We start from the raw sequence: 14,916 nt of genomic DNA on the forward strand, positions 1-14,916 counted from the left end.
TCTATTTTCTCCTTTCAGGATGAATGTGCTGGTACTGATAACAGAGAACCCTGTTGATGGGGTCTTGGCCTCTGGAGCCTGAGTGGGAGGTGAGCGGGAGCTCCCCTCTCGCACAGGCCACTCCCACCCTGGGCTCCCCTGGGCGGGGCTTGCGGGTGCCCGGCTCAGGCTGTCCTGGGGAGGGAGACAGAGCCCCCACAGCTTGGGGAAGGGTCCGTGTGTTCCCCTACCAACACAAAGTGTAGACACCGCTACTCTGGAAACCATGTGCTTTATTTGGAACCTCATTCTGAGGGAACCTCCCCCCTGGGTCATAGAAAAGCTGCAAACCACGTGGTTTGGTACAAGGCAATGGCTAAGGGACTGCAGGAAATCCCTTACCGCTGGGGCCCTCGTCCTCAGGGCCTCAGAATTCCCTGGTCATCCTGACTCTTGGCCGAGCTAGGCCTATGCAGCTAGGACTCCTGGGGTCCTGCTCAGCCCCCGGCATCTTCCTCAGCGGAGGAGTGAGAAAGTGGGTATGGAACAAGGGCCAGAGTCCCCACCCGACGCCCGGGCCTCTGTCCTCCACCTCGGGCCAGCGGCACGGAGCAGCCACGGCTCCTCACATCCGCAGAGCCCTGTTGCTCCGGGTACGTGTCAGCTCTCGGGTGAGGGACCACGGACAGTGGGATGCCCGCGCGGACAGGTGAGTGGCCGCGGGCCCCGCCCCTCAGTACAGGTCTGCAAAGGGCTTGGAGTAGTTGAACATCAGGTAGTCCATGTAGTAGAAGTCGTAGGTGCGCTGTCTCTGCAGGGCCGAGAGCTGGGTGAAGTACTGGTGGGTGATCTGTGCCGTGGTCCGGGCCTCCTGCGAGTGCCGGTCTTTGAACTGGGGGAAGGTCAGGTTCCGCGGCGCCCGGATGAGGCTCAGGAAGAAGTTGGCATCCTCCTCCATGCTCTCAAACTTGCCCACGAAGTCATAGTCGATGAGGCAGGGGCTGCAGAGCCGGCTGACGTGGTCCCAGTGGATGTCCATGCCCACGGGCCGGTGCACGTCCAGCAGGTACTGGACGAACTCGGGGAAGCGCACGCCGGAGCCCGTCCGCAGCGCCTCGCGAGAGGCGTTGGCCCGGTACCGGGCCAGGATGGCCTTGCCGAAGACAGGGTGGTAGTAGCTATTGGGATGCTCGAACTTGTCGCGGAAGGCGGAGACCAGCCTCTCGAAGGGCTCGCGGACAAAGAGCATCTTGGTGTAGGTGCTGAGGCGGTGCAGGATGCCCTGGCGGTCGAAGGTGTCCAGCCGCCGGAGGGCGCCGCCGTAGTGCACGGTGTTGTGCTGGATGTCCGCGGTGGACGAGGCCAGCCCGGCCATCACCATGAGCACCCGCTTCCAGTTGGAGCAGCCCGCCTTGGGCACCTCGCAGTACAGCACCCGGTGGCGGTCCTCCACGAAGAGGCGGGACACGTGACGGGGCGTGACCGCCCTGCGGCTGCTGCTCGCCCGGTACTTGGCGCACGCCTCGCGCATCACCCGCTTGCGCTCCTGCTGGCTCCGGTGCAGGGTGACCCAGTGGCCGTCCGCGGCCCAGGGCGCCGGCCGCACAAAGGGACCGGCCGAGCCGTTGGCCGGGACGGCTGCTGCAGCAGCGGGCGTCTTCTTGATGAGCAGCCGCCGGCGGCGCTGCCGGGGTCGCAGACGGGCCCCCATGTTTCGGGGGGCTCGAGGCCGGTCGGGTACCAGCAGGTTGAGGCCCCTTGGGGCCCGGCTGGACAAGTCTCGGGTGACCTTCTCCGTAGGGGCCTTCAAGTCACCATCCCGGGAACTGCCTGGTGGGAGATCCTGAGTCAAGAAGAGAAATGGTTATCAGGGTGGACACGGCAGCTGGGCGCTGAGGGTCTCACAGGTCAGATGCTCACAGTGGCCGGGGTCCCTGCCCCCTCTGTGGCCTGAGTTTATTCCGGGTGAAGGAAGAGACTAGCTGACCCTGTGGGATTTGACCCCTCTGGTCTGAGCCTAGGTCCGGTCCCCAAAGGCCCCCCACCCCTAGCGGGCCATGGTCTTGAGGCAGAGGTGCAGGTATCTTTTCAGCCACGAGATGGCGCAAGCCTCCCAGGAACCTGCACCCGGCGAGGCAAGCCGGCGGGAGCCGGCGGCCTGAGGAGGCTGGCGCAAATTTACTGCCTCTATTAGCACAAGTCCAAAGCTGCCATCCGACAGGAAAGGGAAATTCATGGGGCCAAAGCCGTGGGCTTTGTTCCCAAGGCCTCTGGGAAGGACTGGACGCATTTTTCTTTCCAAGAATGAATTCAACATGAGCTCCCAGTGTTCTCCCCTGCCCTCCCCAACTTTCCCCAGGCTGCCGGTGCTGAGATTTATCTGACTCTCAGAACTCACGTTGTAGGGCTGCTGTGGCCTGATGCTGAACTTTATTCCTGAAAAGCAGAGAGGACAGTATTAGCAGCAGAAGTACCATGTGGCTCCCAAGGACCCGCTCACGGGCTCTTGATGCTGGACACGCGGGCTGCAGGGCACTGGGGGCGGGCTCTGCGAAAAGGCAGTTCAGGGGGGCAGAGAGGAGCAGGCATGGCTCAATGTGAGTGTCCCTCAACTCCTCTACCCACATGGAAAATGAGGGTGCAGCAAGATGTGGTCCCACAGGCTCCCAAGCTGATGACTTCTCAGCATCTTACCTCCCAATGTGACCTGGAAGGTCTCGAAAGGTGCCCTGCCCAGGTGTGTCCACACATCTGCTCAGTGGAACAGCCAGGAATCTCATAGCACTGCCCCGCACCCCCACACAACCTCACGCTATCATTAAGCCATGGGGCAAGGACCCTTCAGAAAGCTCTGCCCATCCTCTCTATGCATTGGCCAGCCCTCGATCTAGTCCATGTGGAGCTTCTGTACTCGGAATCCCACAAACACCCACACCTTTGCACACACAGGCCTGGGAGTGGAACACATGCCTTCCCTGGGATGTGCCTCCCCACTGGCTCTGGGGAGTCCTCTAACCTAGGCATCTACTTCGAGATTTTGGCCAACTCGGCTGGCCCTGGGGCTCTGGCGTGAGCTGGCCACCTCCTGCTCACGCTGGTCTCCCCCAAAGGGCTGAGCAGAGCCCAGGCGTGGAGTGATTGTCCGGCAAGCACTTGGCACTGGAGGAAGATGAAGACAGATCAGTGCATTGCTGACCACACTCCGCAATGTCCCCCCCCTTCCCTTGAGCTTCGCTGAGGCCAAAGTCACCGGGATAACAGGCTCTGGGGAAGTGAACCTTTGGTCAGAGAAGATGATTCTGCTTCACACTCTGGTTTGTTTTGAAGGAGGTCCTAGGGAAACAAGAGGATTTCCTTTGGGGGAACTTATTTCGGAGTCTCGGCCTCCTTCCCCCGTCCCTGCCTGGCCACCGAGGCATCAGGGCTTTTCCAGCTCTGGTGCCACGGAAGTGGTGGTTTCTACTCAGGCTTTGCCAAAGGCCACAGTCACAATCGGAACCAGCCACCCTTTAAACAAGCGAAGACTTGAACTTCCAGTTGGCACGATGGGGCACACCTGACCGAGTTCTGGCTGCTGCTGGGCTGTGTGTGCGAGATGTCCTGGGCGCCCAGCATGGGGCCCCATGGGGGTCCTGCCGTCTCTGTATACATGGTATAGGTCCAGTGGCTGGAGCCCAGTTGCTGAGAGGACATCCAGGTCCTCTGTCCCTGACCCAGGGACTCTGCCGATTTCTCCACGAGGTCCAGTCTTACAGGTTCAGCCACTGCTATGACCCTGACCTCATACTGGTCAGTCTGAGGATGTGCCTACACATCTCCTTCATTTACCAGCTACCGAGGAGGTGGGGACGCGAGGTCACCCCTGGGCTGGAAAGCCGACATTCCCGGGGCCTACTGGGAACTTCCTCAAGTTCCAAACGTGGCACAAAGGTGGAATGTGGGCACGCTGCATGTTTCTTTTGTTGCAATACTTTTCTTTGATCCCTTTGGGCTGGGAACAGGGGTGTGCCCTTCCCTGGGCAGAGGACAGGGTGTCCGTACCTTCCTGGGCATCCCCTAGCTTATGGGCAATATGTGTGTACAGGTGGGGGAGCCCTGAAACAGGGCTTCCAGACTCTTCCACGGAGGCTGAGGGGGAGCTCCACATAGAACTGGCTGCACCCCTTGGGGCATGGGATGCAAGCAGTGGGTACTTGACCCTGAGACAGGAGTCTTTTCACATTGAAAAGGGGTCCTCACCAGGGTCCCCTTCTCATCCCAGAGCCTGCCAGCCCCCTCCCCCCGCCCCTACTCTGCTCTGCCTCATTCCAGCCTGAGCTTCTCCAGCTCCTTTCTTTCTGACACACGCGGGTTTCCTCCTGCAGCCAGTGATCACAAGTCTCTTCACCAAAAGGGACTCACTGCACGTTCAGTTTTCCTCCACACTGCTGGGTTTCCTTAATTATTTTCTTCTGGTGACGGCAGCTGGCTCTGCTAAATCACCTCTCCTCCTCAGAGTCTCAGATACGGGAATTTACTCTGCTTGTCAATCCTGTCAACTCGTCAAGGTATGGTGGCACTTATTTATATTCCTTTTCTAGAGCAAATGAGTCATGCCAGATTTGGCCAAGAGTGGGACTCAAAAGCTGCTCTCAAAAGGCACCCTGCCAGCCGGTGGAGCTGGACAAGGATGTCCTTATGGAGATGTCAGCCCTCACAGCTGTGATCTCCCGCTGGCCCTGTCCTCACAGCCTGGAGGGCGGTGGGCTGTGGGACCTGTCCCATTTTATCTGTGCAGACTGGACAGAAGGGTGCTGAGCCTCAAGGGGGTTTTCGAGGTTGGCCCACCTGAAGGCTGGAGAGAACATTCCTGCTGGACAGAGCCCCAGTCTGGGGGAGTCCCTGACCTCTTGGCCACTTTTACCCAATAAAGTCAACTCGGCTGCAACTGCCCCCTTTGAAAAGAATAACTGTCTTGTGGAAAACCCAACAACAGATCTTATGTGGAGCCCGAGTTTGCCACAAGCTGTATGTTCTCAACCTTTCAACTTACCGCAGCTCACTTGGCAAAGACTGACCCTCTCCCATATGCCATTTTGGAAGAAAGACAGGAAGTTAATGAAGGAAATGTAACAGGCTCTCCCCCCTGCCAGGGGCCCACTGGCCCTACTTTTCCTGTGGAAGAAGCCACTCTTCCATGCACTGCTTGGATAAAAGCCAAAACAAAGATCACCCCTAGCCCTGAGCAAGTGAAGGCTTTGGGTGCCTTGAGGCTGGGGTCTGCATACCCCACAGTGGGCTGCATTCAGGACACTGGACAGCTCTGTGGAGTGACCAGGGAAGGGGAGCTAAGGGTCCTACATCTGCTGCACCCATGAAGAAGGTATTGCCACCAGGAGCCACCAGACTCAGTGCCATAGGGGGACTTATGCCCGGGGGGGGGCGGCGGCGCTTGGCTTCAATATAACCACCACCAGCCCCTCCCAAGCCCTCGAATGGACACGCAATCAAATAAAAACAGTGGGCTTGCTGAGCAACACAAGCCACAACCCCTAGCCTCCTTTTCCATTTGATGTCACCAATGTTGCCGCATACCTCCGCGGTCTCCCTCACCCCCACCCTGCGGCAGAGGAATCCCAAGGCCGGTCATGTACATGCTCCACGTTCAGCGTCTGAGTTACCTGTCTTCTCCTTTCAACATAATGTTAACAATCTGTAAGGGAGCTTCATCCCCTGCACGGTGAGAAAAAAACAACCACTTTCTCTTTCTGGACAGATGACATTTGCAGAGCGGTTGAAACACAGGCTGTACGGTAAGAGTGAGCATTGGTGAGAATAAACAAGGCGTGAGTTATTGAGACTGCCAAGTGGGCTCCACACTGTGAACTCTTCATTGGCTGAGGGTTTTCCTCTGAGTGTTTGGCTGAAAGCTTGCTGGTTACCTGCCAAGGGGAGGCAGAGGCTGATGATGGTGTATGTGCCCAGTTTCTTATAATTAGGCTGTGAAGCCTGGGTCTGGGGCAGAGCTGCGGAGGGGGCTTCATGGTCACATGGGCTGCTGCCTCCTTTTGTCCGAGTCACAGGAGAGAGACCTGCTGGGTTCAATTCTAAAGCCCTAATCTCTGATGCCCAGGACCCACAGAGGGTCAGGCTGTGTAGACCGGCGACACCGACATGAGTTAAAACAGGATCCGAGTCCCTGGAAAGGGCTGGAAGTGCCACACGAACCCTTGGTTGACCACGTCTGAGGACAGCGACTGCTCTTCTGGCTGCTCAAATCTCAGTCCCAGGTCCTGATAGTGGAGAGAGGGTCCTGCTACCCTGAACGCTGCGGCCTGGGGGCAGACAGGGCTGCCCCAAAGGAGTCAGACCTGCAAAGGGAAACAGATGGGAGAACGGAAGGGGCCAGCAGGGCCCTGGGGCATGGGTGTGAGTCCACAGTCCCTGCTCTGTGCAGTCTCAGACCTGTGGTCCTTGGATCCTCAGAGCTACATCGAACTGTGTACCCTGGATCTTCCGGTGGCTGTGCCTGCGTGGCCACCATCATCCGCTTTGTCCACCCACGGGTCCACTTCTGCTGCCCAACAGGCCAGGAAACTCCCAGGGCTTTCAGGCTGGCCTGAGCCAGGGAAGACACTGGAAACGAGGCCCCCACTGCATCTTGCTTTCCCCCATGTATGAGATACAGAGTCCAAGCTTCGGTCCCACCCCAGACTCCTGGCAGGCGTGTCTGCCGGATGAACAGTGTTGCCCTGCTCTGCTGTTCACAGAAGCTCCTGCACTGAACACATGTGCCGTGAGAAAGGTCTCTGTGCCGTGGGGCAGGCGGCAGGGCCCGGCAGAGTTCGGGTCCTCACGCAGTGGTGATGAGCCACAAGGAGTGAGGCAGGGATGCTGGCAGGAGAAACTGAGCCAGGAGGGTGTGCTGCTCATTGGGATCAGGGGAGAAAGCCCTGAGGGAACTGCCAGGCCCCGCTCCGCAGGAAGTACAGAAGGGCTCTGAATGAGGGGCTCAATTCGTCCTCCGTGACCAGGCCATATATATGCGGGGGGTTTATTTTAAGGAATTGGCTCATGCAATTGTGGGGGCTGGCAAGACCAAAATCTGCAGGCTGGAGAGGCAGGGAAGAGTCAATGTCATAGGACGAGTCTGAGGGTCCCCTGGAGGCAGAATTCTCTCCTCCTTGGAGGCCCTCAGTCTTTTCTCTTAAGGCCTTCAACTGATTAGACGAGGCCCACCCACATTATGGGTAACCTGCTTTACTGTAAGTCTATCGACTTAAATATCCACTACTTCTAAAAACATAGCTTCACAGTAACATCTAGACTGGTGTTTGACCAAACATCGGGGCACGGCAGCCTGGTCAAGTTGACACAAAATTAACTGTCACAAGGGGTATAATAATTTCTTAGGGCTTGCGGTAACAAAGCACCACCAAACTGGGTGGCTTAAAATAACAAACACAATTCTCTCGCAGTTCTGGAGGCTATATGTCTGAAATGGAAGTGTTAGCAGGGCCGTGTTCCCTCCACAGCCTCTTCCAGCTCTTGGCAGCCCCAGACGCTCCCTGGCTTGTGGCCGCTGAAAACCAGCCTCTGCCCCCATCTTCCGTTGTGTGTGCCTGTCACTTTTCTTCTTCTTCAAAGGACACCAGTCACTTTGAATTAGAACCCACCCTAATGACCTCATCTTAACTTGATCACATCTGCAAGGGCTCTATAAGGTCATATTCACTGGTCCCAGGGTTTGGGACTTCAACATAATTTGGGGGAGGCGACACAGTTCAACCCCTAGCAGGGGGTAATGTGACCTCAGGGGGCTTTAAGAGCACTCTAGAGGCAGGGCAGGAAGAGTCTGGAGGAGGTGAGAAAACATGTCCCCGGCTGATCAGTAGATTGTGTTAGTTCTCCATGTTCTTGGGCAAGGACCATGTCTTTTCTGGGTCGGACAGTCTGGCAAAATGCTTAGCACACAGCAGGAGCTCAATAAATGCTCGTGGAAAGGCTGGTGCTGCTTGGACTGAGAGCTGCCCCTGGAGGATCTTCTCCAGCTCGGTCTAGCAGCCTGTCCACGCCACCCAGGAGGGGTGGTTAGATCTACGACGCACCCAATTGGCGGCCTCCCCTTGCCATCTGTGGGGCACCAGGCCAGGCCTGTGGCCCCAATGTGGCCACACCTCCTCTGGCTCTTCTCCCACCAGCTCAGGCTCTGCCCTTTTGAGGGGCCAACCCCTCATCGGCCTCTGATGCCTCATTGTGAGCCGCTCCCTTCCTCTGGGCAGGTTGTTAATTTATGCAGATGAGATGCAAAACTGAAGTTTAAACACACTCAGCAATTAGAGGGCAGCCTGGACTCAAGGCACAGAATTCAGATGGAAGAAGCCTCACAGAAGGGTCTTAAATTCTCACTTGTGATCACAGGAAAATCCGACTCATTAAATTCTCTGCTCGGGCTCCATGCACAGCCGTGCCCGCCTCTGCTGCCCCAGGCCCAGGGCAGGGAGACAGGGTTCCCGGCTGCTCTGCGGTCAGAGTGTGGACCTCAGGGAGAGCCAGGAGCCAGGCCAGGAGCGCCCCGCCTCCCACCCCGGCAGGGGGGTGGGTGGTGCCACAGGACCCTCTCCTCTTGCCTCAGCCTCTGTGGGTGGGCTTCTTCCAGTTGTTCGAAGACCACCAACCTCATGGTGAGGCGACACAGTAACCCCTGACCCTTGGCCCAGACCAGAGGAGGGGCTTCCCCTCCCTTCTCCTGGAGACTCCACTCGGAGTCATAGCTTTCAACAAGGGGTCGTGTATTTTAAAAGAGAGCAAGAGCACAGCTGTGTGACCTTGGACAGATCCCTCGACCTCACCGAACCTTAGCTTCCTCATCTGTAAGATGGGATAAAAACACCCATCTTGCAGGTCCATAAATGTGCAAATGAAACATGCACGGTGCCTGGCACAGAGAGCCCATGGGAGGGAGGCCGCCAGAGCCTGGGGTTCCTATCGCCGGGTCACCTTCACAGCAGCTGAGTTCCTCTGAGCCCAGCTCCTGCACCAGCGCGGGGACTCTGGGACCTGTCTGCAGAGGAGGGAAGCAGGAATCTTCCCGTCTCGGGCTGATGGGCACCTGACGGCTCTGACCACTACTTGTTTTGTTTAGCGATTCCATTCCCTCGCCTCCGTGATTAGGATCCACGATTCAACCGGGTGGTTCTCTGTCAGCTCAGCCTGGGCGGTGAATTCCCGTACGGCTGTCAGAGTGGGGCACTGGAGCTGCCTGTCAGTCAACCAGCCAGCCAGTTAGCCGGTCTGCAAACCCAACAGCTGTTCTGCTTTTCCACAGTCACCCATCTGCCCATCACTTGAAGGGATGTCCCTGAGCATCTCCCCCCACTCCAGTATGCCTGCCTATCCACAAGGAAGGGGTCCCCAGCTCCTGCTCCAAAGCTCTCCTCTGTCAGAGCCTGGGGGCAATTCCTACCATGTTGGGGGGGGGTCGTGCACCCCCCCCCCCACAGGGGCCACGCACTGCACTGTACCTCCACGTGTGCATGTCACATGGAACCAACGAGGGACAGCATGCACACTGAGGGGGTGCATCACACTGCTTTTCCGTGCATGCATCCTGCCGTGTGACGCAGCATGCTCTGGGTGGGGAGCGTGTGTGTTCACGTCCATGTACGTGGCGCATGGCTTAGAACAGGTCATGCCTTTCCTGCCTTCGTGTGTTCTTTCAACACATGAGCCTGGAAGGATTAGCAGGAGCCTGTGAATGCTGCTGCAGGGGAGAGAGAATGAAGTTCCTGACACTGGCCGGCTAAGCCCCAGTGCCCCCTGGCGGCCCGTCTCTGCCTCCCCTGCAGGCGACAGAACACAGCATGCTGGCCAGCACCGTTTGTCCATTCTCTACACACGGACTGAGCACCTGCACGTGCCAGGCAGAGTCTTACACACCGGTGACTGTGTCCTGGCCATGAATGGGACAGTCATGGCCCTTGCCCTTGTGGAGTTTACGGTCTAGCCAAGAAATGAGGCACTGAGCAGTTCACGTGTGATGGTTGCAGGGGTGTGTCAGCAGGTGGCATGTGACAGGGGAGGGGTATCGGTGAGGTCTCCCTAAGGTAGTGACAAGTCATCGGCGCCTGGGGGTAACGAGGGCCTTTCTGTAGGAGATCACCTTGCACCATGAGACCAGGGCTTACGGGATGAAGGGACGGAGAGACCGAAGGGTGTCGAGAAATGGTAGCACGCTTGTGGCTGGCGGGGGGGGGGGGGGGGCAGCAAGCTGGGTGCCCTATCGTCCTGGCAAAGACCCCTCATCTTATCTCCTGAGGCCCAAGGGGAGTCTACAAAGGCTTTAAGCTGGCAGCTATTTGGAACTTAAGGACCATTCTGAGATGAAGAGCGGAAGACAGAAGCAGAAAGGGTGGTCCACGGTTGTTGCCACCGTCCAGGGAGGACACGTGTGAGGCCTGAATGCCGGCGCTCATGGCAGAAGGCGGAGGAAGACGTGGCGAGTATTTCGGGAAGAATGAGCAGGGCGGTGCACGGTGAATGTTTAACCCTGGCTCCCTGCGTGGTGGGGAGGAGCAACTCTGTAGTGATGCGGATTCCTGTGGTGTCAACACTTCTCCATGACCGATTTCAAGCTAGTGATGTGAACGGGGGGGTTGGGCCCTTGTGGGCTGCTGGTGCAAGCCAGCTCCGGGTCAGTAGCACCTGGGGACTGACTGGGAGCAGAATAAGGGAGATTCTGGTTTCTGGCTTGAGCAGTGGGACGCTGATGCCATTTCCTGGGGAGGGGGTGCAGATCCACATTGAGTTTGAGAGGTCTACGGGGTCTCCCAAGTGTAGACGTCCAGAGGGCAGACGGAGGATGCGGGAGAAGGGGATGAGCTGGGCGGACGTACGTGTGCAGGAGCACGTCCCGGCCTGGGGTTGTCCGGGGCCTGGTGAGGGTGCGTGAGAGGAGGGGCAAGCCGGGCTGCGGCAGCCAATCAGAGGCTGCCTTTTGTCCAGAGCCCACAGGGAGCCACAGACTCAGGTTCTGGGCGACTGTGGCCAGGTCAAATGGCACTCCTCCTGCTTGGCTGGCAGGGGCCTAATCTGGTGTAAGTATTGGTGAATTCCCACCAGAGGTTTCCAAGAAATAAAAATGAGTGAGTCATGCTGGAGCCTGAGGCTGCCTGTTTGCAGGGGAAGTGCCCGCGACACCAACTGGCCCAGCCCCGTGACGGGCGCTTCTTCACTGGAACCCAGTTGGGCCATCAGAGGCCGCCGGCGGGGCAGCCTCATTCCTGTGGTGGTCCCGTCACAAGATAATGATCGGTCCAGCTCTGGCTGGCTTCAGGATGTGTCGTTCCGGCTGCGGCGTCAATTACTGAGCTGGCCTGTGGCTGTCAGACCCGTCACAGCCGCTGCCTGCGATATACCCTGAGAGCCGCAAAAGTAAATCCGTTCTAGCCGATGCTTCCTTGGAGCTCCCCACTCCCCAGCCACCCTGGGCCTGCTGCAAGAGCCGCTCTGTCCTGAGGGACGCACTCCAGGCCCCCCAGGGGTGGGGGTGGGGGGGTCAGGCTCCTGGAGGCGGGCCCACAAAGGGGCTGCCTAGGGGGCTCAGGGACGGAGGCGCCCCAGAGGCCATGCACACGTGGTCACCCCTACTGCCCACCGATTGCACCCAGAGGGGCCCCGAGCCTGGGCAGCAAGCCCTCCCTCCCAGCCTGACTCCGGCTGCTGCAGCTTTAGGCTCTCCAGTACCACAGAGACCGTGGAACGGCAGCTGCATTTCAGAGATCGTCCCGTGTGCCCCTGAGCAGAACAGAGCCTCTGGCGACTCACAGGTCACCAGGGTAAGCCTGGAGTTGTTTGGAGCACTTGCGGGCAGGAGCTGGCAGTCAGTCCAGCTGATCCCTGCCATGCGCCTGGATAGCTGCAGTCCATATCTGAGAGGAGATGTGACTCCCGAGGCGCGGCCTTGAATGTCAAGTCACATCCAACCAAGGACTGGGCCCCCAGCAGCTCAGGGAGCCTCTGGCCAGCTTCTCTGAGGGGCAAGGCCTGGAGTATAGCAGTAATCTTGGCCTTGGTGGATGCTGACTGTAGGGGACACCACCGTCGCTGGACATCCAGCCAAGACCCACCTCCTTTCCCTTCTGGCGGGCCAGCCCTTGCTTCTGCCCAGCCCGGTGCCCTGGGGTCCGGCCAGCCGAGGGCCACACTGGGCTGGCTGTGGCCTGAGCGCAGCAACCCCAGGCCATCCTATCCTCTCACCACTGTGTGGTGGGCTGGGCTCCACACCCACATCACACACTCACACAAAGACTCACAGCCCCCCGGCTCAGGGAAGGTGACCAGTTCTGGGGCACTGACAGCATGGCTGAGATAAGACGGAGGGCCCTGCCAGCTGCATATTCAAAGGTCTTTCTAGAGGCAACCGGGGAACGGCCCAGAGAAGAGTAAGGCCTAAAGGAAGGGCAAAACTGGTTAGGATTCTTACATCCTAACACAGGTGAGAAATGGGGTGCCTGAGCTCAGGCAGTGTGGGGAGATGGGAAGAGGAGGGAGGGCTGCAGGGCTCGGTGAGCCGGTGTGTGAGGGGGAGGGTAGGAAAATGTCTGTCCCCCCCCACACACTGTCACAGGGAGGTCCAGGGGGACAGAGGGCCGATAGGGGAGAAGACCCGACCCCGAGGTAGGCCATATCGACGCAGAGACACGAGATTGAGTAAGGCTCGCAGACAGAAGCTCTCAGCTGGCAACAGTGCAGAGTGTGGGTAAAAACTGTCCGGACACAAACCATGCAGCCCAGCCCTGCGCCTTCCAGCATCCTTGAGAGCACAGCCAACATAACGCCGCATAACAACACCCTCGTTAGCTCTGAGCACAGGAATATTAAGTAGAACCAAACCCTGCAAATGTCATCCAGAGTTTTCACAACTGTGATGTGCACTGAGAACTTGCCGAAGTCTTTAAGGCAACCTCTTGGCCGAGACCCTGGGTCCCCTCCCGTCTCCAGCGTTTTGGGGGGACGCCTCCTTAACTATGAGAGGCCCCATCTGCTGGGAGCCCAATGCCCTTTGCCAGGGTGGGGCGGGGCTGCCGGGCTTCTGGAAGGCACTGTCTGAGGTCTCTGAACCTTCCCTTCAAGCTCAGCAGGTGTCTTCAGGAAATGAGAGCCGCCGGCCTTGCAGATGGAGCCTGGTCCCGTGTAATGGCTGCTCGAAGGTGGTGGGGGTCTCTGTGAAAGAAGGAGCTGGCGACGGTCCTGAGCTGTTTTCCGGCTTCCTTTGAAGTCCGACCGGCGGCAGCTCTCAGGACGACGTGAGCCATCGCAGGCACAGAGACGGCCCCACCCGGCTGCGTGTTTTTCCTGCGGAATTAAGACTCTCCCGTCTTCCAGACGACCCGGCGTGTGTTTTGGGCACCTCTTTGCAGTTGTGAATATGCTATTCCAAGAAACAAAAGGAGCCCGGCTTGTGCCTTCGGCTTTCCACGCCTGTGTGTGGTGCGTATGAGGCGCTGCTGGTGGAGGTGCGTGTATGGGCCGTCCACTCTAGAATTAATGATTCGCGAGCTGGGCGAGAGCTGTGCAGCCCACCGAGGCGTCTTCTGCAGGATTAAACGTCATTCCTTCTAATGACTTGATTTATGTCTGGAGGTTTACAGCTCCAAACAAAATATTGTGATGATGGCAATAAATCACGCCGGGGCTGCTTACAAACGGCAACGAGCATGTTTTCTGTTTGTTCGGGAGGTGGTTACAGAGCGAGGGGGTGCTGTGTAGGAGCACAGGGAGAGCACAGGACACATGGGGTGTGGGGGCAGTGGGCAGCGTGAACAGGGTGCAGCAGGCTTTGAATACCCGAGGCTTTGTGAGAATTTGCGATTGGAGACGGCGGGGATTTTGGAAGAGCGGGACGTGTGCAGGAAGGGCACTACCCTGGGTGCTGGGGGCAGTCATGGGTGGCGGACCTCCTGAGAATGTCATTTCCAGCTTTCAACCTGCATCACTAGCGAAGAGCATGAGCTAGCTGAGGTCAGGGCAACGGATCCTCCCAAGGATGACACTTTTCCTCTGCGCTCAGGACAGCTTCTGGAATCCACCGGGGCCATCTTCTAGTCTGCAGCCCTGTCTTGGGTGGGGAGAGAGCAGGATGGGTCAGGCTAGAGCCGCTCTGTAGGGCTGAGCTCCTCAGGAGAGTGAGGACCAATCTGGCTGCAGACAGGCGCCCCTGGGCTGGCATCTCTCACTCAGACAATCAGTAGAGAGTGATCGCTTCCCACTGAGACCTCACCCTGCCAAGAAGAGCTCAGAGGAACACTGACGTCAGCCTCAAGGTTCAGGAAGAAACAGGCAGCTCCCGTCCTTGGCTGAAGTATTCTGTCAGAGACGCTGTCACCCATGCCCCCAACATCTGGGACAGGCTGACCTTGTGAGGCAGGGCAGGGGCTGGGGAAGGCGCGGGGGGGGGGCGGGGGGGCGGGGGACAGGGCACAGTGCAGCAGGACCATTCCCGCCAACCAGCTACCGCTCTGTTCTGGCCAGAAGTCTGTGAGAGCAGGAGCCTCCTCCTTGGTGAAATTAATCCTGTCCCTGGCATCTAAGCCCTGGGAAAGAGGATGGGAGGAGGTAGAACTGGGATCAAGTGTCAGGGAGGGTCTATTCACCCCAGGGGAACACAGCACGTCTCTTCAAGGCAGAGATGTGTCCCCAGAAGAGCCCACGGCCTAAAATGCCACATCAGAGACACTGCCTATAAGAAGTCGTGTTCCAGGGTGACTCAGGAATGCTGGGCACTGGGAGAAAGTGATCCACTACCAGGTGTGTGGCCCCAGCCCCTGCTCACGGCACATTTAACTGGCAAGTGGGGGTGGGGGGAGTCTCGTGTGTTGTCCAAGGGGTGTCTTCCACGTCAGATGTGATGGAGCACAGGTGATGGGAAGACGGCACGTGGGTGGCACACTGGCGGCA

At 58.3% G+C, this 14,916-nt stretch overlaps 1 protein-coding gene across 4 annotated transcripts in view; it reads right to left on the bottom strand.

Annotated features, from left to right (window-relative positions):
* Window positions 1–255: 255 nt before the first annotated feature.
* The window catches only part of CHST8 (carbohydrate sulfotransferase 8), a 127,739-nt gene continuing 113,078 nt past the window's right edge, over window positions 256–14,916 (bottom strand). For all 4 annotated transcript variants that reach the window (XM_042969703.1, XM_042969700.1, XM_042969701.1 and 1 more), the window contains exons 3-4: window positions 2,378–2,415; window positions 256–1,822 (exon numbers count right to left, since the gene is read on the bottom strand). In XM_042969703.1, the coding sequence (XP_042825637.1) occupies window positions 713–1,822; window positions 2,378–2,415 (1,148 nt within the window). In that variant the 3' untranslated portion in view covers window positions 256–712. The remainder of the gene's footprint in view (window positions 1,823–2,377; window positions 2,416–14,916) is intronic.

The sequence above is a fragment of the Panthera tigris genome, chromosome E2 (assembly GCF_018350195.1).
Source record: "Panthera tigris isolate Pti1 chromosome E2, P.tigris_Pti1_mat1.1, whole genome shotgun sequence".
Taxonomy (NCBI): domain Eukaryota; kingdom Metazoa; phylum Chordata; class Mammalia; order Carnivora; family Felidae; genus Panthera; species Panthera tigris.